We start from the raw sequence: 24,400 nt of genomic DNA, 5'->3' as shown, positions 1-24,400 counted from the left end.
TATTTTCGAGACGAACCAGCATGGCATCTTGTTCAGATTATCTCCTTTATCCGGGTCTGACCAGGGGTGCAGTTCGTGTTTGCAGAAGCCAGGCGGCACAGCCTTCCCAGCCTGTTCTGGGTCTCCTTGGGGTCAGGAAAGGACTAGCCTTACCACAGTGTCCCCAAGATTTTATGGGATCTGGGGAACTAAGAACCACTATCCCGAGCCTCAACGAAGCCTCCTAGCAGCTTGGGTGGTTGGCAATGATGGGCCCCGGCTTAGTTCCGGAAAAAAAGGTTGCGGCCATCTGAAGAACGTGTCGATCTCGGTTACACTGGCCGGTGGCCCGCATTCAGCCAAGGGCGCTAGCGCCCACAGCCAAGAGCTCAGACCTATAGACCCATCCTGCCCCACCCGCCGCCTTGGCACCCACGCCTCCCAGGCGAGAGCCTCGCCCCGCCCCGCGCGCACGCGCCCGGCTCCTTCTCACACGCCCCGCCCCCGCCCGCGGGCACGCGCCCGTACCGGTCCTCTGGCGTCCCGCCCCTCCCCGGGCGTGTGTGTGGGGGGGGGGGCGCCCCTCCCTCGCGCGCACGCGCCTTGCGGGCGCCCGCTAGCCGGCTCTCCGAGGCGTGAGTTGGGCGGGGCGCCGCGCTGACGTTGCCCCGGGATGCGGGCAGGTTCCGCAGCAGTCTTCGCCGCCACCGCCTCTCCTGCCACCGGGGTTTGTATGAAAACACCGGGCGGCGGGCGGCGGGCGGCGAGGGACCCTCCCCCGTGCGGCCCGGGAGCCGCGGGCGGAGGCCGAGCGCAGTCCCCGCCAGCGCCCACGCCAAGCCGGTGAGCGTCCCCGCTGTCCGCGCGTCCCGCCCGCCCGCCCGCCAGCCTGCCAGCCCGCCCTCCGGCCCGGCTCCCGGCGGCGCCTCCGCTCACCTTGCGGGCGGGGGCGAGGCGCGCTGCGAGGCGGGGAAGCCGGCCGGCCGGCTGTCTGTCGAGCGAGTCGCAGCCGCCGCAGCCCCGTGCGCTGCCCGCCGCGCTCCGCTGCCCGCCACTCCCCCGACCTCCGCCCGGCCGCGCCCCGGGACGCTTTGATTGGCTCTTGGTTGACAGTTTAGCGCCGCGGAAGGCAGTTCCAACACCGCCCCGGGTAGCCCCGGTGGACGTTGACAGGGTAAAGGCTCGTCTGCGGTACCTCGCTGCTGGGCTCGCTCGCTCTGTGAGGTAACGGCGGCCACCCCGCTGGCTGGCATGGCGGGTTCTCGGTGGCGAGCCCTCCCTCCAGGTGTCGGGAATGGGAACGGCGCCCATGCGGTGCAGGGCAGTTCGTAGTCGGCGGGGACGAGTGGCCAGCGCTTGCGCTCACTTGGCCAGCCTCCGAGTTATCCTCACAGCTCTCCTGAGATAGGAAGTTATTTTTGTAATTGTGCTTTGGAATGTTTTCGGTCTAGTTGACCAAAAAAGAAATGGTTTATGGAAGGCACAGATTTTAAAAGTCAAAACCAAGTCCTTGGAGATCTGTAAGCCGACCTCTCTAAGAGAGGCACTCCGCCTTGCCTTGGTCCACCCGGATTTCTCCCCATTTGCTAGGTTTACCGTTCCGCTTCTCCTGAGTCATATTCTACCGTGAAGTTACACGTTCATTTTGAGTGACCGTGGAGTTTTGCCTTGAATTGCTAGATCAGTGTTTAAAATTGTAATCTTCATTAAACTCTGAAACAGATGCTTTTTGTGTTTGACAAAATGTGAAACACATCAATGTAACAAGCTTTTGTGGTAGCAATCAAGATTTTTTATTTTTTTTTAGAATTTGTTTTATATATATGTACGAGTGTTTGCTTGCTGCATGTATACATGTTCACCACGTGTGTACTTGATGCCTGAGGAGGTCAAAAGAGGGCATGGGATTCCCTGGAATTGGAGTACTTTTGTTGTGAGCCACCATGTGGGGGCTGGGAATCAGACCCTCCCAGGTTCTCTGGAAGAACAGCAGCCAGTGCCCGGGGAACACTGAGCCACCCCTTCAGCCTTGTAGCAATAATGCTTTTGATTGAGGTACCCCCCGTTTTCGTGTGTGTGTGTGTGTGTGTGTGTGTGTGTGCGCGCGCGCGCGCGCGCGTGCGCTTAGGTGTAGGTCAGAGGAGAGTTTTGGTTCTCTCTTTATGGGTGCAGGGGATGGACCTCAGGTGGTCATGGGCAGATGCCCCTGCCTGCAGAACCATCTTGCTCTCCTCTTGAATTGAAGCATTCTCTTGAGAGAAGTCTGGCTACATAGCTGTGTAATGATTCACCCACGTTAGTGGAGGAAGAGGAGGTCCATGATGTGTGAAATATTTTAATTTATATTACAAATACAAATTGTATTACTGTTTATTAACGTAGGCCTACATTCTGGATTTTGTCTTTACGCTTCTTTCGCATTAGTCATCTCTAATAGCTCCAGCGCTTTAGCGCCTCAGAGTTCAGACAGCAAAAGGCAATTGGTGAGCCTCTGCACATTGTTCAGGCTCTGTCTTTCAGCAGTGGGTGTCCAGGTAAACGCTGGACGTGGTTAAGGGTGGGTGCTACATTTTAAACCTTACATGCTGTCGTGCAGTGGCTACGGCGTTGGGGCTCAGCCCGAGAGGCTGAATTTGTGTCCTGGCTTGCTGTAGGCATTTGTTTATCCTCTGGATTCAACTCTCTCCACGCCAAAAATGGAGATGATGGTGTTTATGCCCTTAGGATGATCTCAAGCATGAAATAAGTTAATGCAAGTGTCTTTTTGTAGCGTGTAATAGGCGGTGTTTGGTGGGCATTACTCTTCTTGCTGCCAGTTTCCCGCAGTTAATCAGCCAAAGGAAATCTTCAGGCTGGCTGGGCAGCATTAGCACAGGTTAATTCCCGTGATCCATTTTCTTCTTTGAAGCTGCGAGTGTGTAGTCTCACTGTTGTTTCTTGGAAACATGTAAGTTTAAAATAGAATAGGTACACCCTGAGCAGACGGCCCTGGGATGTTGCTGGAAAGCTGAGGATCTTGGCCTGTCCCCTGGACAGAACCTTGGAATGCCTGCCTCCTGTTGGTGGTGGCTGCTATTTTAAACACCTGTTTTCCAGTTATTGACTGTTTCTCTGTCATATGTTGGTATTGGGTGCATTATCAAAACATTTGTGGGCACATGGATGTTTCTAGGATATACAGAGTAATTATTACTATTATTATTATTATTATTATTATTATTATTATTGAGACAGGGTTTCTCTGTAACTTTGGAGCCTGTGCTGGAACTACCTCTTGTAGACCAAGCTGGCCTCTGCCTTCTGAGTGCTGGGATTAAAAGTGTGTGCCACCACCACCCGGCATACAGAGTAAATTTTATGTATGCATTCCGTTTGTCTTTATTGATGTTACATAAAATGGTGCTTTGATTTTGCATTATATTCATGTTCAGCTTTCATCTAATTTTCCTAGGAAATGGGTCTCTCCATTAATAATTTCATATTTTTATTCTTGGTTTGCAAGGATTTGATGCAACTTGGGCATCTCTTATCTGATATTCTTGGGGCCCACAGGTGTTTTAGATTTTGGAATATTTCCATACCTCTGAGATGTTTTGAAGACGGTACCCCATCTGAACATGATAGACATTGTATATATGTCGAATGTGATGTTGCATGAAAGTGTTTAGCGTGCCTACATTTTGTCTGCAGTGTGGCAGGTGAGGTCAGCTGTGAGCTTTCTGTTGGTGGTGTCAGGTTAGTGTTCAGAAGGTTTGGGGTTTGGAATTTTAGATTAGAGTTGTGCAGCCTATATTCATAGTCTGTTCTTAAATCAGATATTTTCAATTTGAACTTAGGATTCCTTTTACATTTTTTGTAGGTTATATTCATATTTATCTTGTTACAATTTTTTGTTAATTCACTTATAATTGTAGTCTTAAACACATTACATATTAATATAAATAACATATTTTTAAATGAGAAAAAGCAGGACAACATATCTTGTGAGAAGAGTGGTAGTGTTTTACATATTTGTAAGTTTTCCATGCTTTTTCTCAATCTCTTCTCTCCTTTCCCTCCCTTCACTTGCCCTCCTCCCACCTTTTGTTTTTGGAGTTGTTCTAGGCAAGGAAGGCTGCTACCACAGAGTTATACCCCAGACTTAATTTGTGTAATTCTTTAATATCAAGTAATACAAACAGCTAGGTTATTTCTGCTTCAGCATTCAATCTATTGCAGTATGTTGTTTAGGTTGAAATATATATATATATATATATATATATATATATATATATATGGAGAACATCCAGCCAGGCACAGTTAATGGCTATAAAGGGGGAGGCAATAGTTGTGGATATTTTTATTTGGTATGTCATCAAAACTCAACAACTGGCACTTTCTTAAAGGTTAGTTGCAAGATGGAAGCTGAAATCCTATCTGTTTTTTTTCATGTTCATTTATACTTAAGTGTGTTGAGATCTAATGGATCTTATGCACATTTGGATTTGTAACAATTTGTTGGTCAGGTGTTAAGTATTGGTTCACTGAGATGGTTACATCTTCCACATGGTGGTGCATTTTATTGTGTAGTACCAAAGAAAGTCATGTCTTTGGGTCCTAGTACTGGAGATTGGACCTAGGGTCAGCCATATCACTTATGCTCATAATTTTTGTAGTGAGGAGCGGCGGGCCGCTTCCCGCCTCCCAGCTCCTGGCTCCCGGCTAGCTTTACCCAAAATTAAGCAACAGTAGATAAACAATAAGCACATTGTTAATATGCTTATTCCATGAGAAATTAGTAGAAGTTGTTTGGGTTGAAATATGATGGAGGATTTAAGTTTTACAAAAGAAATATTATTGTGTGTGTATCTGTGCTGTGGTGTGCATGCGGAGGCAGAGGACAGTGATTGCCACTTTCTTCCCTTCCGCCTTGTGCTTCCTGGCAACTGAACTCAGGTTGCTAGGCTTGGTTGCAAGTGCTGAGCCACTGGCCAGTTCAAGACGTTATTCTTTATGATGCATGGGTAGTATCCATGAAACATTGCCGCCATGTACTGTACTGAAGAGTTGATGACTGTCTCGGGGCAAAAGAGTTCCGTAATGGAGTTAAGAGCTTGAATTAGCCTCCCTTTTCCCATGAGACACCATTTGGATGAACTGTGCAGCTCAAACTTGGGTGTCTTGGCAGAGGCTTTTACAGAAATGAACAGAGTAAGTCTACCTTTTCTTCACGTAAACAAAAGAAAGTTGTATTTGTGACAATGATAATACCCGAGTTTTCACTCAAGAATCAGAACTCTGAAAAGATGGCTCAGCAGGTAAAGGTATTTGCTGCACAAGCCTGGGAACCTGATTTGATTCCCAGAGCCATGTGAAAGTGGAAGGAGAGAAGCCGCTGCTCTGGCCTCCACACGCACAGTGTTGTGCCCACTGCACACCCACTGTGGTGCCCACCGCACACCCACTGGCCTCATAGGCATTCGTTAGTGAGTACAATAAGATTAAAAAACAGAGACACACTTGTGTTCAGTTTTGAGGGTAGTCGGACTGCTTACAAAGCAGCCACACTAGCAGATTCCCACCTGAGAAGTGGAAGGGGCCATATTCTCCACATTTTCAACAGGCATTGTTCCAACCCCCACCCTTCATTGCAACCACTTGAGTGCTTGTAAAGTGTAGACTAAATTTCAAAATAGCCTAGCAGAAACAACAGCTTTTTAAAATAGATTAGTTTATATTTAGAATATTTACTAGGCTGACCCAAGACTACTGCCTACTGTACATGGTTGGTGTTGCCCAGGTTCCTCCTTGACTTTGAGGGCCTTCTACCACCCATCTTTCCTACACAAATGTTTACAACAAGAAAATGGGAAGGGGCAGTTGTGGATCAAGGGTCCACTCTGCCCTCAGTAGAGAGGTTTACTATTGGCTGTTAAATAGTTGAAGGACTTGTTAGGGATGTACAGATGTCTGTCGAAAGAATGCCAACTGTGTTTCTAGCATACTTCCCATCTCCAGATGTGTGCTGTGCAGAGTGTGTGTGCCGGTGAGGACAGTCCTAGGCTGGTGGCCTCGCTTCAGAGTTTAGAGAATGCTGTTGATGGGAGGTGACTCAGTAGAGGCACTGTGCTTGTGTTCTTGGGGAAGCTGTGTCGTCACAGGGGCCTTTGTTAGAGAAGCCAGCCTTGATGCAGCAGTGGACCCTGAGTAGCCTTGCCTGCTTGAGACCAAGGGAATATCCTGGAGGCAGCAAGTTCAAGCCCCTCTCCTGCAGTGTCTTTCCAGTGGCCTCTGCCAGAAGGGTTTAGCATTATGAGGTTAAGGAAATACATGTACAGGGCACACTTCTATAGAACATATAGAAAGGATGAACTTGGAAATGAAGGGCTGTGAATCAAGTATCTTCTGCACAGGTAGTAAGGAGCTTGCAGTGTTGTTTGGACATCTGAAGAGATTCTAGGTTGAAATTTATCTTTAAAAATTACATTTACTTATTGTGAGCATGTATGTGTGTGTGTGTGTGTGTGTGTGTGTGTGTGTGTCTGTGTGTGTGTGTACCTGTGTGTATGAGCACACATGAGCACATATGTGCATCCCAGAGTGCAAGCAGGGAGGTCAGAGGACAAACTTTCGGAAATTGGTTCTCTCCTTCCACCTCGAAGGACTTAGGTTGTCAGGCTTGACAAAAAGTAACTTTATGCACTGAGCCATCTTGCTGGTCCTGTTGAACCTTAATTTAGGAACCAGAGTACAGGGAGGAAGGGAGGTGCTGTTTTGTGATTAGGAAGCCTGCCTGATTGTGAGCTTGCATCTAAAGCCTCATTTCTGGAGCCATGGTGTTGTTGCAGAATCAGGAAACTGCTGGCTCAGGAGGTTGTTGGGTTCTGTGTGCACTTAACTGTGGACTCAGCATTAGGCCTTTTGTAGTTTGTATCCATTTTGCCGTTAACAGTGGTGACACCAGCCCTTCTCAGACTCCGGAAACAATGGGAACATGAAGTGGGAGGTACACACACTGGCAGGGGAGTTGTCACTTTCACTGCGGCCTTGTCACGCATACCACCTCCCTCCCTAGGCCAGCCCCCACCCCTCATCCATCCCTTTCTCCCAGCCTGCCTTCTGCATTCACCACCCCTGGTCCACCCTCACATGTTGTTTTCTCCCCCGCTTTTTAATCGATTTTTTTTGAGCTCTACATTTTTCTCTGCTCCCCTTCCTGCCTCTCTTCTCCCCCTTCAACCCTTCCCCAAGATCCCCATGCTCCCAATTTACTCAGGAGATCTTGTCTTTTTCTACTTTCTACTTTCCATGTAGATTAGAACTTTGTAAGTCTCTCTTAGTGTCGGCATTGTTATCTAAGTTCTCTGGGATTGTGGTTTGTAGGCTGGTTTTCTTTGCTTTATGTTTCAAAACCACCTATGAGTGAGTACATGTGATAATTGTCTTTCTGTGTCGGGGTTACCTCACTCAAAATAATGTTTTTCATCTCCATCCATTTTCCTGCAAAATTCAAGATGTCATTATTTTTTTTCTGCTGTGTGTACCACATTTTCCTTATCCATTCTTTGGTCGAGGAGCATTTCAGTTGTTTCCAGGTTCTGGCTATGACAAACAAAGCTATGAACATAGTTGAGCATATGTCCTTGTGGCACGATTAAGCATCCTTTGGATACATACCCAAAAGTAGTATTGCTGGGTCTTGAGGAAGGTTGTTTCCTAATTTTCTGAGAAATTGCCATACTGATATCCAAAGCAGCTGTACCAGCTTGCATTCCCACCAGCAATGCAGAAGTGTTCCCTTTACCCCACAACCTCTCCAGCATAAGTTGTCATCAGTGTTTTTGATCTTGGCCATTCTGACAGGTGTAAGATGGAATCTCAGAGTTGTTTTGATTGGCATTTCTCTGATGACTAAGGATGATGAACATTACCTTAAGTGTCTTTCAGCCATTTTAGATTCCTCTGTTGAGAGTTCTCTGTTTAGATCTGTACTCCATTTTTTTTTTATTGGATTATGTGTTCTTTTGGTGACAAATCTCTTGAGTTCTTTGTATATTTTGAAGATCAGCCCTCTGTCTGATGTGGGGTTAGTGAAGATCTTTTCCCATTCTGTAGGCTGTTGTTTTGTTTTGTTGACCATGTCCTTTGCTTTACAGAAGCTTTTCAGTTTCAGGAGGTCCCATTTATTAATTGTTTACCTCAGTGTCTGTGCAACTGGGTTATATTTAGGAAGTGGTCTCCAGTGCCAATGCATTCAAGTGTATTTCCCACTTTCTCTTCTATAAGGTTCAGTGTGGCTGGCTTTATGTTGAGGTCTTTGATCCATTTGGACTTGAGTTTTGTGCATGGTGATAGATATGGGTCTATTTTCATTCTTCTACATGTTGATATCTAGTTATGGCAGCACTACTTGTTAAATATGCTTTCTTTTTTCCATTTGATATTTTTTCCTTCTTTGTCAAAAATCAGGTGTTTGAAGATGTGTGGATTGATATCTGGGTCTTCTATTCAGTTCCATTGGTCCTCCTGTCTGTTCTTATGCCAATACCAGGCCGTTTTCAGTACTGTAGCTCTGTAGTAGAGTTTGAAGTCAGGGATTATGATGCCTCCAGAAGTTCTTTTATTGGACAGGATTGTTTTGACTATCCTGGGTTTTATGCTTTTCCATATGAAGTTGAGTACCATTCTTTTGAGGTCTTTGAAGAATTTTGCTGGGATTTTGATGGGCATTGCATTGAATCTGTAGATTGCTTTTGGTAAGATCGCCATTTTTACTATGTTAATATTGCTTACCCAAGAGCATGGGAAATTTTTCCACTTTCTGGTGTCTTCTTCAATTTATTTCTCCAAAGATTTAAAGTTCTTGTCATACAAGTCTCCCACTTGTTTGATTAGAGTTACTCTGAGATATTTTATGCTATTTGTGGCTATTGTGAAGGGTGTTGATTCTTTGATTTTTTTCCTCAGACCTTTTATCATCTGTATACAGGAGGGCTACTGATTTTTGAGTTAATCTTGTGTCCTACTACATTACTGAAAGTGTTTATGAGTTGTAGAAGTTCCTTGGTAGAATTTTTGGGATTGCTTATGTAAACCACCATATCATCAGCAAACAGAGTTTGACTTCTTTTCTGATTTGAATCCCCTTGATCTCCTTTTGGTGTCTTATTGCTCTAGCTAGGACCTCAAGAACTATATTGAATAGATATGGAGAGAGTGGGCAGTCTTGTCTTGTTCCTGGTTTCACTGGAATCGCTTGACCTTTTTCCTTTGCAGCTTTTAATATTCTTCCTTTACTCTGTATGTTTTGTGTTTTGGTTATTATGTGACAAGAGGACATTTTATTTGGATCCAGTCTATTTGGTGTTCTGTAGGCTTCTTGTATCTTCAAAGGCATATCTTTCCTTAGGTTGGGAAAATGTTTTATGATTTTGTTAAATATATTTTCTGTGCCTTTGAGTTGAACTTCTTCTATACCTATTATTCTTAGATTTTCATGGTGTTCCATATTTCCTGGATATTTTGGATTAAGCTCTTGTTAGATTTAATGTTTTCTTTAACTGATGAGTCTATTTCCTCTATTGTATCTTCAGTGCTTGAGATTCTCTCTTCTATATCTTGTATTCTGCTGTTCATGCTTGTGTTTGTGGTTCCTGGTTGTTTACTCATGATTTCTGTTTCTATAATTCCCTCGGTTTTTGTTTTCTTTGTTGCCTCTAATTCAGTTTTCAAGTCCTGAATAGTTTCTTTCATATGTTTGATTTCTTTTTCTTGGTTTTCTTTAAGTGATTTGCTGATGTCTTCCAATTTTTTGTCTTTTCCTCCATTTCTTTAACGGAATTTCTCATTTCCTCTTTAAGAGTTTCAAACACTCTCTTGAAGTTATTTTTTTAGGTAATTTTCTTCTGCTTTATTCATATTTGATTGTTCAGGTCTTGCTGTTGTATTGTAGGGTCTTTAGGTTTTACTGGTGTTGTGTTGCTCTTTGTGGTGTTGCATTGTTCTTACCTTTTCTACTCATTTCTTCCTCTAATAGGTGTGGTTGGGGCTGTCTGAGATTCTGTTGAATAATCTTCTAGGTGCTAGTGAATACAAAGCTCAGATGGTTGTTCCTCATGTACAGTCAGTGTCACAGTTCTAGTTACCCCGTTGGTTACTCTTGTTCCTGGAGGTAGCTCAGTGCTCCTGTGCTTTGCTCTGCTCCCTTGGAGTTTGCTATCTCAGGCCTACTTCGGCCTAGGTAGCTGGCTTTGCTCTGTATCTGTAAATCTTGGTCTGGAACCCCTCCTGCAGAAGTTCCTAGGTTGGAGTTGGACCTTGAAAGGTTTCTGGCTCCGGTCTACTGCCTTGGAGGTCCCAGGCTCTGGTGCGCCCGGAATCGCAGAGGACCTGCTTATTCCCTCAGAGGTCCCAGACTCTCGCTTGGACCTGCAGAGGTTCCTGGTTCCTGCCTATTCCCTTTGATGTCCCAGACCAATGCCCGGACCCACAGAGGTCCTGGTTCAGGCCTACTCCTTCTGAGGACCCAGACTCATGCCTGGCCCCACAGAGATCTCTGGTTCCTGCCTGTTCCCTGGAAGGTCCCAGGTTCACTTATGCCCAGACTGGCAGAGGTCCTGGCTCAGGCCTAGTTCCTGGGAGGTCCTAGACTCACCTGGACCCACCCAGGTCCTGGCTTAGGTCTACTCCCTTGAAGGTCCCAGATTCATGTCCGGACCCTCAGCAGTCTCTGGCTGTGGCTCACTTGCTCAGTAGTTACTCCCTTGTACCTGTTCCAGTGGAGATTCCTGATTCTGGGTCAGGTCACTGGCTCAGTCCTGGCCCATCAGTGTCCTGGGACTGGGTTGGCTTCCGGGACATATTATTTTCTTAGTAACAGCTTCTGATACAGGTATGAAGTGATAATATGGCTTGCAGTATCAGAATTAGTGATGGGAATACCTTTTAATAATATCAACCTTTAGTCCGCCAATAAATAAATCAACTATTATGTCTTTGTAGAAATTTTAATTTAGGTTATTGGTTAATTTTTAAATTAAGTTATTTATTTTTTGGCTGCCAAGTAGTGTGATTTTCATATGTATCCCTCCTTATCAAGTGTATATTGGAAAATATTTTCTTCCAATCCACAGGTTGACTTTGCTTTGTTTATTGTTGACTTTGCTATGCATGTGATTTCTTAAATTTTTAAAAAATGTATATGAGTGGTTTTTTTTTCCTTTTTTTCTCTTTTTGGTTTTTCGAGACAGGGTGTCTCTGTGTAATAGTCCTAGCTGTCCTGGAACTAGCTCTTGTAGACCAGCCTGGCTTTAAACTCACAGAGATCCATCTGCCTCTGCCTCCCAAGTGCTGGAATTAAAGACATCTGCCACCACTGCCTGGTAAAAGATTTTATTTATTTATGTATTTGTTTTTTTTAAATTTATTTATTTATTAAGGATTTCTGCGTCCTCCCTGCCACCGCCTCCCATTTCCCTCCCCTTCCCCCATCAAGTCCCCCTCCCTCATCCGCTAGAAGAGCAATCAGGGTTCCCTGGCCTGTGGTAAGCCCAAGGACCGCCCACCTCTATCCAGGTCTAGTAAGGTGAGCATCCAAACTGCCTAGGCTCCCCCAAAGCCAGTACGTGCAGTAGGATCAAAAACCCACTGCCATTGTTCTTGAGTTCTCAGTAGTCCTCACTGTCCGCTATGTTCATGGATACAGTTTTCTACCTGCATGTATGCCTACAAGCCAGAAGAGGGCACCAGATCTCATTACAGTTGCTTGTGAACCATTCTCTGGTTGCTGGGAATTGAACTCAGGACCTTTAAAGCAGTGCTCTTAACCACTGAGTCATCTCTCTAAGTCGTTGTTGTTGTTTTCTTAAGACAGGGTTTCTCTGTGTGAAGCTCTGGTTGTTCTAGAACTGGCTCTGTAGACCAGGGTGGCCTTAAACTCACAGAGATCTGCCTGCTTCTGCCTCCTGAATGCTGGGATTAAAGGCATGCCCTACCACTGCCTGGAAAACAATTTCTTTTCTTTTCTTTTTTTTTTTTAAATATTTATTTATTTATTTATTATATATACAATATTCTGTCTGTGTGTATGCTGCAGGCCAGAAGAGGTCACCAGACCTCATTACAGATGGTTGTGAGCTACCATGTGGTTGCCAGGAATTGAACTCAGGACCTTTGGAAAAGCAGGCAATGTTCTTAAATGCTGAGCCATCTCTCCAGCCCTGGAAAACAATTTCTTAAACATCTTATAAAGATTTATTTTCAATGTGTGCAGGTGTTTTGCCTACATGTATGTTAGTGTACCATGTGTGCTATGCCTACAGAGGCCAGAAGAGGATATCAGATTCCCTGGAACTGGAGTTTTGGATGGTTGTGAGCTGTTACTTAGGTTCTGCAAGAGAGACCAGAGCTCTGAACCACTGAGCCATCTCTCTAATCCAAGTTTTCTTAAATTTACATAGTCAACTTATTTGTTTTGTTGCCTGTGATTTTATTCACTATCCAGTCATTACCACGGCTAGTACTGAGTGAGTTTTCCCCTAGGAGTTCTATAATTTTATGTCTTACGCCTGGGTTTTTAATTCATTAGCATAATGTTTAAAGGTTCATTCATGTTGTAGCTATAAAAAAAGCTTATTTTATGACTGAATAATACTCTGGTTTAAATATACCACAGTTTGCTCCTGCATTCATTTGTTAGTGAACACTGGGTTGTTTCTACCTGTGTTGTGAATAATTCTGGCATGAACATTGGCGTGACATATCTGTTGGATTATTTAAGGTATAACTCAAGAAGTCAATGTAATAAGATAACTTAATCGAAAAATAGGAAAAGACCTGAGTGGACAGTTCTCCAGTAGGTGGTCAGTAAGCACATGATAAGATTCTCAAGAGAGTAATCTCTAGGGAAATACAGTCAGAATTGCAGACTGTTGCGCAGCTAAGGAGGGCTGTCACCATGCAGCCGGAAGCCCTGTACATCGCAGGTGTGAAGTGGGTCTGTCACCACGGGTGTACAGTGACGGGGACTGCTTTGATTGTAAAGGTGAGCTTGTTTGGTGTGATTTTTTGTTCTTTAGTGCAGTGATTTCCAAGACACAGGTCTTCATTGCTTATGCCCCAGAATGGCTTTCTGGTTGTTCCTTGTGCTCTATCCTCAAAACTTCTGTGTTATTAAGCATATGTGTAAACTACAGATGTTAGTGTTTAATAGTTAAAGCCATAACAACTGAACAAGGGCAATGGAGCATTTCAGTTCCCTTGTAGTTAGTACAGTCTGCAAAGCTCACCTATATTTGAAATGCCTTAGACCAGCACGGCTTCCTTTGCTTTATTTTATTTTATTTTATTTTTGTTTTTGGAAGGGAATATTTATATAGATTTAACAAACCAAAACTATGAGTGTCCCCAAACCCAAAATTCTGATGCCTGAAAGGTATTCCGTTTGTAGATTATAGATGTTCACCTTGGAGCAAGGGTGGGAGTCAGGTGCAGTGGGTTGTAAAGTATAAACAGTTTTTTTTTTTTTTTAGAATTAGAATGTCACTCTGAGTTTCTGTACACTTGTAGTGTGTTTGTCCCTAAAGGCAGTTGTATCCTGTTAGAGGAGGCGAGGGTAACTAGGCTGTTAGTGCAGCCTCAGGCTGCAAGGGCCACACCCCTAGTCAAACGAGTGCAGTTCTGCTGTGTCCTCCCCCCAACCGATTTCTAGTAAAATATTGCTGTTTTTATTTACTGCGAGGACCACCATTGCTTGGTGCATGATTGAAACAGATTAGACAAGAAACTGAGGCCTCTGTTCCAGACAGTACTTTGTCTGTGGAGTCAGTCAGTCTTTGCCTGACTTTCGGTCTAAATCTTTCACAAGTTACACATGTACATACAGTATGCCTATACATGAGAACATGTATATATACGTGTATGTATACCCACATGTACATAAGTAAAAAATAACCCAAAGCTTACTTTGATATTTCATCTCACTCCAGAAAAGAGATGCAAAGAAGCTCTCTGCCAAGCCTGAAGTCCTAAGTTTGATCCTCAGAACCCAGAGAGTGGCCCGGTAGTCATTTTCGCCACCCACATGCATGCTGTGGCATGCACACCCCCTGTTTGTTTGTTTGGTTTTGGTTTTTTAAAGATAGGATTTATTTCCCTTTGTGTCCTGGCTGCTCTAGAACTTGCTCTGTGGACTAGGCTAGCCTCAGACTCAGAGATCCTCCTGCCTCTGCCTCCAAAGTACTGGGATTAAAAGTGTGCCACCACCACCTGGCATGGTCCCACCCCCTTTTTATTTTTTAAAAAGATAATGTGCTTTTTTGTTTGTTTTTGTTTTTTGAGACAGGGTTTCTCTGTAACTTTGGAGCCTGTCCTGACTAGCTTTTGTAGACCAGACTGTCCTCAAACTCACAGAGATCCACCTGCCTCTGTCTCCCGAGTGTGGGATTAGAGGTGTGCGCCACCATTGCCCAGCAGTGTTTTTATTTTTATGTGTGTGAGTGTTTTGCCTGTGTGTCCATCTGTGTATCATGTATGTGCAGGAGCATGCAGGAGTCTCTGGGAGTCAGAGAGGGCATCAGATCCCTAGAACTGGTGTTAAAGGTAATTATTAGGCTCCATCCGGACCTCTTAACTGCTGAGCCAACTCTCCAGCTCCAGGTAAATAATTTTTTTTTTTTTAAAAAAGAAAATAGACATGGAATGCTGGTGCGGATGTGGGAAGAGGTATCTTATCCACTGCTGGTTCTAGTGTGAGCTAGTGCTCCCCATTAGGGGAATTATTAAAATGGGCCTGTTGCATGACCAAGATGTACTTCTCCTGGGACTGCACCAGAGGACTCTGATCCTCCCACAGAGACCTGCATGCATGTCCTTGCTCACTACTCCATTATCCACAGTTGCAGGGAACCAGAACCGGCCTAGAGGACCTTCAGCAGACGAGCGGATAATAAATGTGTATATCTATAAGTAAATTTTACTCAGCTGTAAAAAAGGAAAATGAAATTTGAAGGAAAATGAATGGATCTAGAAAGTATTTAGACATTTAAAAATTTATTTATGTGCATGAGTATTTTGCTTGCATATATGTACGTGTACCACATGTGTGTTTGGCACTTGTGGAGGTCAGAGGAGGGCTTGGATCCCCTGTCACTGGAATTATAGATAGTTCTAAGCCGTCATATGGATACTGAGAACTGAACTCAATTCCTCTGCAAGAGCAAATTCTCTTAACTACTGAGCCATCTCTATAGCCCCCATTCTGGAATGCATCGTATGCTCTTTTTCATATGGGAATCCTAGCTTATTCTGCTGCTTGTCTGTGTAGGTATCAGTGGAGGAAGTGTGGGCCTAGGCTGTGAGACTGGAAAGGAGATGACAGTGTGGGGCTGTCCAGGAGGCAAGGAGGCAGTAGGCCTCATATGAAGGGGGACAGGATGCTGTGGATGGGGTGAAGGGAACAAAGGGGAATGCACAAGGAGAGAGAGAAGAGGAGATGGAGCAGAGTCAGCAAAAACAAATTCTGATTGAAAATGCCAGGATGAAACCTAATACTGTGTGTGCTAATTTAAAAGTTTTAAAATAAAAACAAACCGTTATTCCATTTGGGCTTCTGTAACAAACTTCCCTATATGGGGTAGCTTTTAACCAGCATATAGTTTTGCTCATGGTTTGGAAGCTGGAAGTTCACAAGGCATTGGAAGTTTCTGTAGATGGTGAATGAACAAGCCAGTTTATTTTTTTAAATACACACACACACACACACACACACACACACACACACTCACACGCACACTTTAGCAAGGATACTAAGTACCATACTTGAGGGACTTTACCCCCATGACCTCATTTTGTTGCAGAAGACTGTTTCCTCTTGCTGTCAACTTGGTGGTTTTACCACCATTCAGACCATAACAACATGTAACCATGTTTGCTGTGTGTGTGTTGGGGTGGGGTGTGTAAGTTGGACCTTACTATGTAGCTCAGATTTGTCTTGAGCTCAGCATTCCTTCTACATCAGCTTCCCAGTGCTGGTATTACAAGTGTCAACCAGCACGCATGACTTCGTCTTCATTTACTTTAGAATTATTCTGCATTAGAAGACAGTAAGTGTTGTAGAGACAGACATGCGCTAGGGTGTAGAGGAGGTTGGGGGAGATGGGCTGTACTGGGAAAATGGATTTGAGCAGTCATGAGCTGTGTGCTGGAAGAGCAGTTTGAACAAGGGTGAGACTGACCCTGGTGTGTGGGAGGATAACCAGGGAGGAAATAGCTGGGGTATTCCCTTAGGGATTTGGGTGTCATTGAAATGGAAAATACTGTAGGCTGGATTTCTGCCTGTGGTTGCCAGTCCTCCAGAGTTAACAGTGCCGCTGAGGGTGTCATGTTTGGAATAAACTGTAGGTTCTGGAATTTAGAAAGTAGTGATTAGGGCATGGGATGATCAGATTTTGGGTGTGTGTGTGCTTTAAACATCTATTTATTTATATCTGCTAACGTGTTTCCTACAATATACACAGGTCAGAAGACAACTGAAGTCAAATCTCTCTATCATGTGAACCCTGGAGAGTAGGCTCAAGTTTCAGGCTTGGTGGCAGGTGCCTGTATCTACTGCGACATCTCACATGCCCTCTGTAGAATTACCTCAGGTTTCTATGAATTGTACATGGGGAAAAGGACATGGAAAGGAAGAGAGGGTGAAGCCAAGTTTGAGGGCAGAGCAATTGGACAAGAGTAGGGTAGTTCACAGCTGGCACAGGGGAGAAGGGAGGCTGTCATCTTAATGTCAGGGGCGATGTTTGGTTCTGAAGCTAGGTGAAATGACTAAGTCTAAGGTTGGAAGAGGGCGGCAACACACAAGTCCTGTGCTTCCAACACAGGCTAGGCAGAAAACCAGAGTGTGGCAGTGCTCCTGGGAGGGCCTTGTCCTGTGCGAGGAGGCTGTGAGATGACTGGTAATAAGTTGGTGTGTTTAGTCACATGGAGTTGCTGAGAAACCTGTTTTGGAGAGAGTGGAAGAGGAAGCGTGGACGGAGTGTGTTGGAGAGTGTGGAAGAGGAAGCGTGGATGGAGTGTGTTGGAGAGCAAGGAGAGGGCTTGCTGAGTGTCTAAATGGCAGTGCTTTGGGGCAGAGGACTTGGGCAGGAGTGGGAGTGCAGACAATAGCATGGAAGTTGTTTTCCTGAGACAGAAATGTCAGGATCTTATGGGGGTGAAGAGAAAGGGGCAGGTAGGGCACACCTCAGTCCTGTCCCTAGAGTTGGTGCTTAGTGTATATTCTGGGTTCCATGCTCTCTTGCTCTGATGACACAGCTCTGGGTGTGTCTGCTGTGCTGTGGACCGTGCATCTCTTTGTAGCACCCCTGTAAGGAGGACAGACTTGGGATAAGGCCTTCCCTTTACTTACCCTCAAGTCCTGTGGCCTCAGGGTTAGCATCAGTAGAGGAAGATGCATAGCTTTGCTATAAAGCCCTGTTTCGTCTCTAACCGTGGGGGGCCTGCCATTTTCTGAATAGAAATGGAGGAGGAGTAGATGGGGTGTGTGTGGCAGAGGGAAGGTGGGGGGGGGAGAGGCTCTGGGAGGAGAAGAAGGAGGGGAAACTGCCTATGATTGGGATGTAAAATAAAAATAAAATTAAAGAAAATCAGTGTAAGAAATACATAGGAGCATAGGGTGAGATTCGGTCTTTTTGCCTGGGACTTTTAAGTCCCTAAAAGCAGAACTGGTTGAGGTATCAGTGTCTTCGGTGAAGTTTGCCTGGGTTGGATGCCTGGTCAATTAAGCATTTTCCACAGTGGTGGGCATGACGTTCTGACAGACAGGCAGTTGTGTGCAGTTAGTTTTGGTTGGCATTGATATTGTGGGGTCACTGGTCCCCAGTTCCCTGGGGCTCTTCTGAGCAGATTACCCAGTCTTTCTCCTCGTGGGTTTTTTTTTTTTTTTTTGGTCATTGTGGGAGTAAACACGACTTTGTTTTACAGCCCAATAAGGAGAGTAGAGACATGCCTGAAGTATTTTAATGTAAACTGTCAACTTGAATATTTTTTATTTTATTTTTTTGTTTTTCGAGACGGGGTTTCTCTGTGGCTTTGGAGCCTGTCCTGGAACTAGCTCTGTAGACCAGGCTGGTCTCGAACTCACAGAGATCCGCCTGCCTCTGCCTCCCGAGTGCTGGGATTAAAGGCGTGCACCACCATCGCATGGCAACTTGAATATTTTTTGAGTAATACTTTTACAATTTCTTTTCTTTTTTTTCTTTTTCTTTCTTTCTTTCTTTCTTTCCTTTTTTCTCTTTCTTTCTTTCTTTCTTTCTTTCTTTCTTTCTTTCTTTTTTTAACAAAACAGGGTTTCACTGTGTAGCCTTGGCTGTCCTAGAACTCAGTTTGTAGACCAGGCTGGCCTTGAACTCACAGAGGTCCATCTGCTTCTGCCTCCCTAATGCTGGGATTAAAGGCGTGTGGCAGCATGGCCTGGCCTGAATAATATTTATTTTTTGAGAATTTCATACTACATATTTTGAACATAGCCTCTCCCAGCTCTTCCTGTAACCACCCTCTCCGTTCTCCCAGTCCAATTTTGAAAATTTGAAATTTCTTCATTACTCCCCCCTGCCCCGCCCCACCCCATCCCCACTGAGTTCAGTTTGGTTGATCAGCTACCCAGGTGTGTGATTGACCTATGAGAGTCACAGCATTAAAGACAGGCTACTCTCCCTCTTCCAGTGGCCATCAACTGCCATTGGATGGTCATGGCTAGTGGTGGACTTTCTGACTGCTTCCCCGTCTGTGCTGCAGTATTTTCTGACTGGAGCTCGTGTAGTCTTGTGCATACTGTCACAGTGGTTTCGAGTTCACCTGCACAACTGCCCTGTTGTGTCCAGAAAATAAAGACAGTTTCTTTGAGAGATAGCATCCACGGTTGTCTCACAGTCTTCCTGCCCCGCTTTATGAAGACCGCCAAACCCAGGTTCACAGTAAGAGTGAGGTGTGAGACGCACACTTGAATCCCAGCTTTTGGGTGAGCCAGAAGGTTGGAGGTCCAGGCCAGCTTAGTGGGAACTTCATCTCAGGAAAACTGAAAACACAAAGCTTACTTGTTTAGAGAGTGCTGGGATTGCAGGCTCACCTGGCTAACCTGCCTTGTGCACTCTAGGCCAGTTTCTGCAATCACGCCCTCCAGCCCTGGGTGGTTTCTCTTTGAGGCTGGGTCTGGTATCCCCTTTACGTCACAGTGGTTTTGAACCCCAGTCTCCCTGCTTCCATCTCTTATTGCTGGGACCGAGGATTGTATGTCCAGGTCCTGCTCTAAAATGGAAAGGACAGCCCCTGCTTATGCAGGCAGCAACAGGGCTTTAAAAGCTCTTATGAGGCTTTCTGCCGCCTTTGGGTGTGTCCTGTCTTATTTATCCTGGAAACTGGAGAAAGTTACTTTGGCTTCATGTAGCTAACTACCTAGAGAAATAACTAAAAGAAAAAAAAATGCAATTTTAGTTTCTCAGTGACTTCAAAAATGGTCCACGTTTTTAAAATCTTAAATACATATATTTTTTGATGTATTTAACAAAGGAAGCATTTTATATTTTATTGAAAAGACTTGTATTTGTATCTTTTGAATGAAACCTTAAAATCTTTCTTTTTGCACATTTTCTTCAAAGTATAGCATTATTAAATATGTATAGATGTGATTAACTTCTCAGATTCATAGCCGTTGTTTTCTAGTGAATCAACAAAAATTGTGTCTCATTAAGCATTGATATATAAAATTAAAAGATATCTAGGATATTTTTTGTGACTTGTTTTAAAGTACATCTGAAAATTATAAAAACTGCAAGTCAAGATGGAAGGTTGTTTAAATTACATAGTGCGGACTAAAGATGAGAACATGGCTAAGGTGGTGGTGTCAGGGAAGTTTAAACAACTCGTTATTAGAAATGTTTCCGTATAGAATCGTTGCATATTAACAATTTGGTGACTGCACTGATCATGGGATGCTGTGACTGGCCTGAGTATTGGAAGATGGGTGCACACTGTCTCAGAAGTAGAAATGCATGACTGTATGAGCTACTTTTCAGCTGAAGCAATAAATTGCCGCGATCAAAAACAGCTTCATGAATCCGGAAGTTTGTGTTGGCTTACAGTTCCGGAGGGTTCCAGAGGACCAGAGTCTTTAACCATGGTGGCAAAGGCATGGCATGAAGGCCTGGGGTGGGGGCAGTTTGAAGAGGAGGAAAGGTAGAGGGACCAAGGAACAGGAAGTAGGACAAGGTAATAGCAATCCCCCTCCCCTATATAATCCCTGCAGCAAGGCTGCACCTCCTAAAGGATCCACAGCCTCCTCAAGCAGCGCTACAACTGGGGGCCAAGTGTTCAGCATGTGTGAGCCTGTGGGGGACACTTTGATTCACACTACCACATATATGTTATGTTTGCTTTCTGCGTTTCTGTAGCTCTAGACTTTTGATGACGTTTTCCTTGCTGCTTTTAGGAATCTTAGTAGTTCTGTATGGCAGTTGCAGTGATGGCCTCCATAGGCTGACTTCCTTGTGTGCCAGTGTTCCAATCTTCCAGTTATATGGCCTTTATAACCCTAATGCTCAGGAAACAGAATTGTGTTAGGCGCCTGATAGTATTAACATTTTTCTTTCAGGTTATCTGCAATGCTGGAACGAAGTAACTCAAGATGAGCAAGCTAAAAGTGGTAGGAGAGAAAAGGTACTGCAGCCTTGATATGTGTGGATATTGGTAGATGTGTGGTGTGCAGATAATGTGCAGTACGGTTATTGGGACTGATTAAATATGCGTGTTGTGTAGTGGCATGTTGTGCATATCTCACTAATGCTCTCAGTTAAAGGCTAAGCCTGGCTCACTTCCAGCATGTCTAATGAACTAGGAGTGGCTTACATTTTAAAATAGTTTAAAGTATAGTACATTTTGACATGTGAAGTAATAAGAAACTCAGAGACTCAGTGCACATTGTTGACATTTTATTGGTACACAGCCTACCCGTTAATTTGTTGTAGGTACATGGCCCATAACCCTAAAATAGATGCTTCCTGGCCCTTTACAGGAAAGTTTAAATATCCTGAGTTTAAGTCAGACAGACCTTACTAATTAGATTGGCTATACAGCCTTGAAGCAGATTAACTCTGTTATGTCCGTTTTCTCTGTAAAATTATCTTGATGTTAATGTTCTGTGGTGTCAATGGCTAAGTAATACCTCGCTGAGAAAATAGATGATGTCTTGTTAACACTGATGATAATCAAGGCTTACTCTGAGGGCAGTACTGTAGCTCATGTGTTCCTGTGTATGGTTTTGCTTTTGTAGATACTATGTTATGAAATGGAAAATGTACAACTTATTAGATAATATTTATTTCTTAAATAGTTCTGTTTTCTGGTTATTTAACATAATCATACCATAATAAATTGCATTATTTCATTAACTATAGTATCTACAGGAAGTTAGATAGGATCTTTTTTTTTAATATTAAAACGCACCTCCCTCTCTCCTGTCTTCCTTTCCCCCATCACTCCTTTCTTCTTCCCTCCCTTCATGTGCAAATGCATAAATGTGGGGGGCATGTATGCCATATTGTGCTTGTGGAAACCAGAGAACACCTTTTGGGAGTCAGTCTGGAGACTGAACTCAGGTCACTAGGCTGTGTGACAAGTGCCCTTACCTGCTGAGCCATCTCTCTGGCCCTAAGCCTTACTTTTCTGAGCAGGTCAAATAACTATCCTGTTTTCCTACTGTTAGTTAAGTTGTCTAATTTGTAGGACACTGCTATACACAGCTTGTGAAGCTCAGACTCCACTTGTCAGTTTGTTTTTGCGCTCTAAAATGAATTGTACTATATATTTATTGTTTTTGTTTTAGGCTAGTCAGTTCCTATACATTCTTACTGTATTAAAACAATTTATATTCAGAGAGTCCGGTTTTATCCCATGCTTTTTCGGTCACAGTCCAGCTGGCCTTGGTGAGCTCCCCGTAGATCAGCTCCACTGTCTCAGTGGGTGGATGCACGCCTCGTGGTCCCGACTTCTTTGCTCATGTTCTCCCTCCTTCTGCTCCTCATTGGGACCTTGGGAGCTCAGTCCAGTGCTCCTGTGAACATGGCGAACAATGAGGGCTGATGAGACACCAAGGACAATGGCATGGGGTTTTGATCCTACTTAATGTACTGGCTTTGTGGGAGCCTAGCCAGTTTGGATGTTCACCTTCCTAGATATGGACGGAGGGGGGAGGACCTAGGACTTACCACAGGCAGGGAACCCGGACTGCTCTGTGAACTGGAGAGGGAGGTGGAGAGGAGTGGGGGGAGGGGGAGAAGGGTGGGAGGAGGGAGAGAAGGGTGGGAGGAGGGGGAGGGAAATGGGAGGCTGGGAGGAGGTGGAAACTTGTTTTTTTGTTTATGTTTTTTTTCTTCTTTTCTCAATAAAAAAAATTAAAAAAAAAGAATAGAAACTAAGTATTTTCACCTGAAAAAAAACAATTTATAATTTCTATTAATATTATTGCAGTAGTTCTTGCATTTCTGTGGTCACAACACATGACAGACAACTCACAGAGAAAATATTTGTGTTAGCTCATAGTTTGAGAGCATGAAGTCCATGTCACTGTCCCCTTGACCTTGGGAAGACTATCGTGGTGGTTTGAGCATATAGAGGAGTAGTGAAGCAGATAATACACCCGCAAAAACTTACCCAGAAACTTCTAGCTGTTCCCTATTTCCTGTTTCCAGAATTTTCTAAAGCAGCAGCACCCCTAGAGACCAACCATCTAAATTATAAGCTATGGAAATGTTACCTGTTCAAACCATGGCACTTTTCATACTGCTCGGTGAGTGACCGCTGAGTGCAGTAAGGTGGACTCAGGGCCAACAGCTGCACTCGTGGAACTGCGGTCAATGAACTGTGCATCACAAAGACCTGGAAAATACCCTTGGTGTCTGCATTGAGCATGTGCAGATCTTTTCTTGTCATTGTTCCTAACCGGAGCCTTATGATTTACATCATATTAGATATTGTAAGGGATCTAGAGATGACCCGGAGTGTGTGTGGCTTACATAAGGAAGTCAATTTGGATTTCTGTGAGGTTCTAGAAGTTCTAAGACTATCTATACAGATAATGAAATTGAGAATTCAAAAATGTATCCGCCAAAGATCTGAATCAGGGAAAGAACAGTCTCAGAAGTTGTTTTGAATTATTTTTTATTTGAATTATATAAAAACCACATCAGTTTCCACAGGAAATTGTGTTTTTATATTTTCCCCTATCTCCAGACATGTTGTGGATGCTTTTTTCCTATTTTATGATTTATTTCATGGTCATGATGTGAGTCTCCTTAGCACTTGGGACTAGCATGTACATAGTACTGTGTGCATGTTTGTGTGCATGTTTGTGTGTGGTGAGTTTAGGCGTGCATATGCCACAGTGCCCAGGTTAGAGGACACACTTTTTTTCTGGCACGTTTTTCTTGTTTGAGGCAGGTTCATTTCTCCTATAAAATTGTTCAAAGTAATTCTGTTTTAATTTCTGTAAAAGCTAGGGAGGTTTCCTGTTCTCTTTGATAATTTGTGTACTCTCTCTCCCTCTTTCTTCTTGAACAGTTTGGCTGGAAGTTTATTTTTATTGTTTTTTTTTTTCAATAAAACCAACCTTCTGGTTTCAGTGATTTTGGGGAACTTTCTTTTATGTGCACTGGTGCTTATGTGCACATATGTCTGTGTGAGGGTGTCAGATCCCCTGGAACTGGAGTTACAGACAGTCATGAGCTGCCATGTGGATGCTGGGAATTGAACCTGGTCCCCTGGAAGAACAGCCAGTGCTCTTAACCACTGAGCCTTCTCTCTCCAGCCCCATTTAGAGTAGTTTGCCTTCCTCCTCAAGTTAAAAAATATATGTTGTAAGCTAAGTGACTTGAGATGGTTCCCCTCCCTCCCTCCCTCCCTCCCTCCCTCCCTCCCTCCTCTCTTTTCTTTTTTTTTGAAACAGGGTTTCTCTGTGTAGCCATGACTGTCTTGGAACTCCCTCTGTAGACCAGGTTGACCTCTGAACTCAACAGAGATCCACTGCCTCCCAAGTGCTGGAATTAAAGTCATGTGCTACCACTCTCTGACAATATATTTCTTTTCTGATTGGGCTATTAATTAATCAGTTAATTAATTTTCTTTGTCACGGCATTGCATATCTGATTAATTCTAATGTTTTGTTTTTATTCAGTTCAAGATTACTTTTTAAAAAGACTGATTTTTATGTATGCATTTATGTATATGGGTGTTTTGTCTGCATATAGTCTGCATACCAAAAGAAGCCATCAGGTACTACAGTTAGAGGTGGCTGTGAGCTGCCACCTTGGTGCTGGGAACTGAACTCCTCATGACTCTGGAAGAGCAGCCAATAAGCAGCCAGTGCTTCTAACCACTGAGGCATCTCTCTAGTTCCCTC

At 44.1% G+C, this 24,400-nt stretch overlaps 1 protein-coding gene across 3 annotated transcripts in view; it reads left to right on the top strand.

The window, feature by feature from the left end:
• Nucleotides 1-679: 679 nt before the first annotated feature.
• LOC121443905 (cytosolic carboxypeptidase 1) overlaps nucleotides 680-24,400 on the top strand; it is a 129,144-nt gene continuing 105,423 nt past the window's right edge. Inside the window, exons 1-2 of one of the 3 annotated variants that reach the window (XM_041645661.1) lie at nucleotides 688-822; nucleotides 20,600-20,664. In XM_041645661.1, coding sequence (XP_041501595.1) covers nucleotides 20,633-20,664 — 32 coding nt within the window. In that variant the 5' untranslated portion in view covers nucleotides 688-822; nucleotides 20,600-20,632. Of the gene's footprint in view, nucleotides 823-1,118; nucleotides 1,204-20,599; nucleotides 20,665-24,400 lie in introns of those variants that run through there. The other 2 variants (XM_041645662.1, XM_041645660.1) reach the window with 2 other exon arrangements.

This window comes from Microtus oregoni, unplaced genomic scaffold, assembly GCF_018167655.1.
Source record: "Microtus oregoni isolate MIOR12 unplaced genomic scaffold, Mior012 000114F_ref0000099, whole genome shotgun sequence".
Taxonomy (NCBI): domain Eukaryota; kingdom Metazoa; phylum Chordata; class Mammalia; order Rodentia; family Cricetidae; genus Microtus; species Microtus oregoni.
This window is presented reverse-complemented; position numbering and strand designations above follow the sequence as displayed.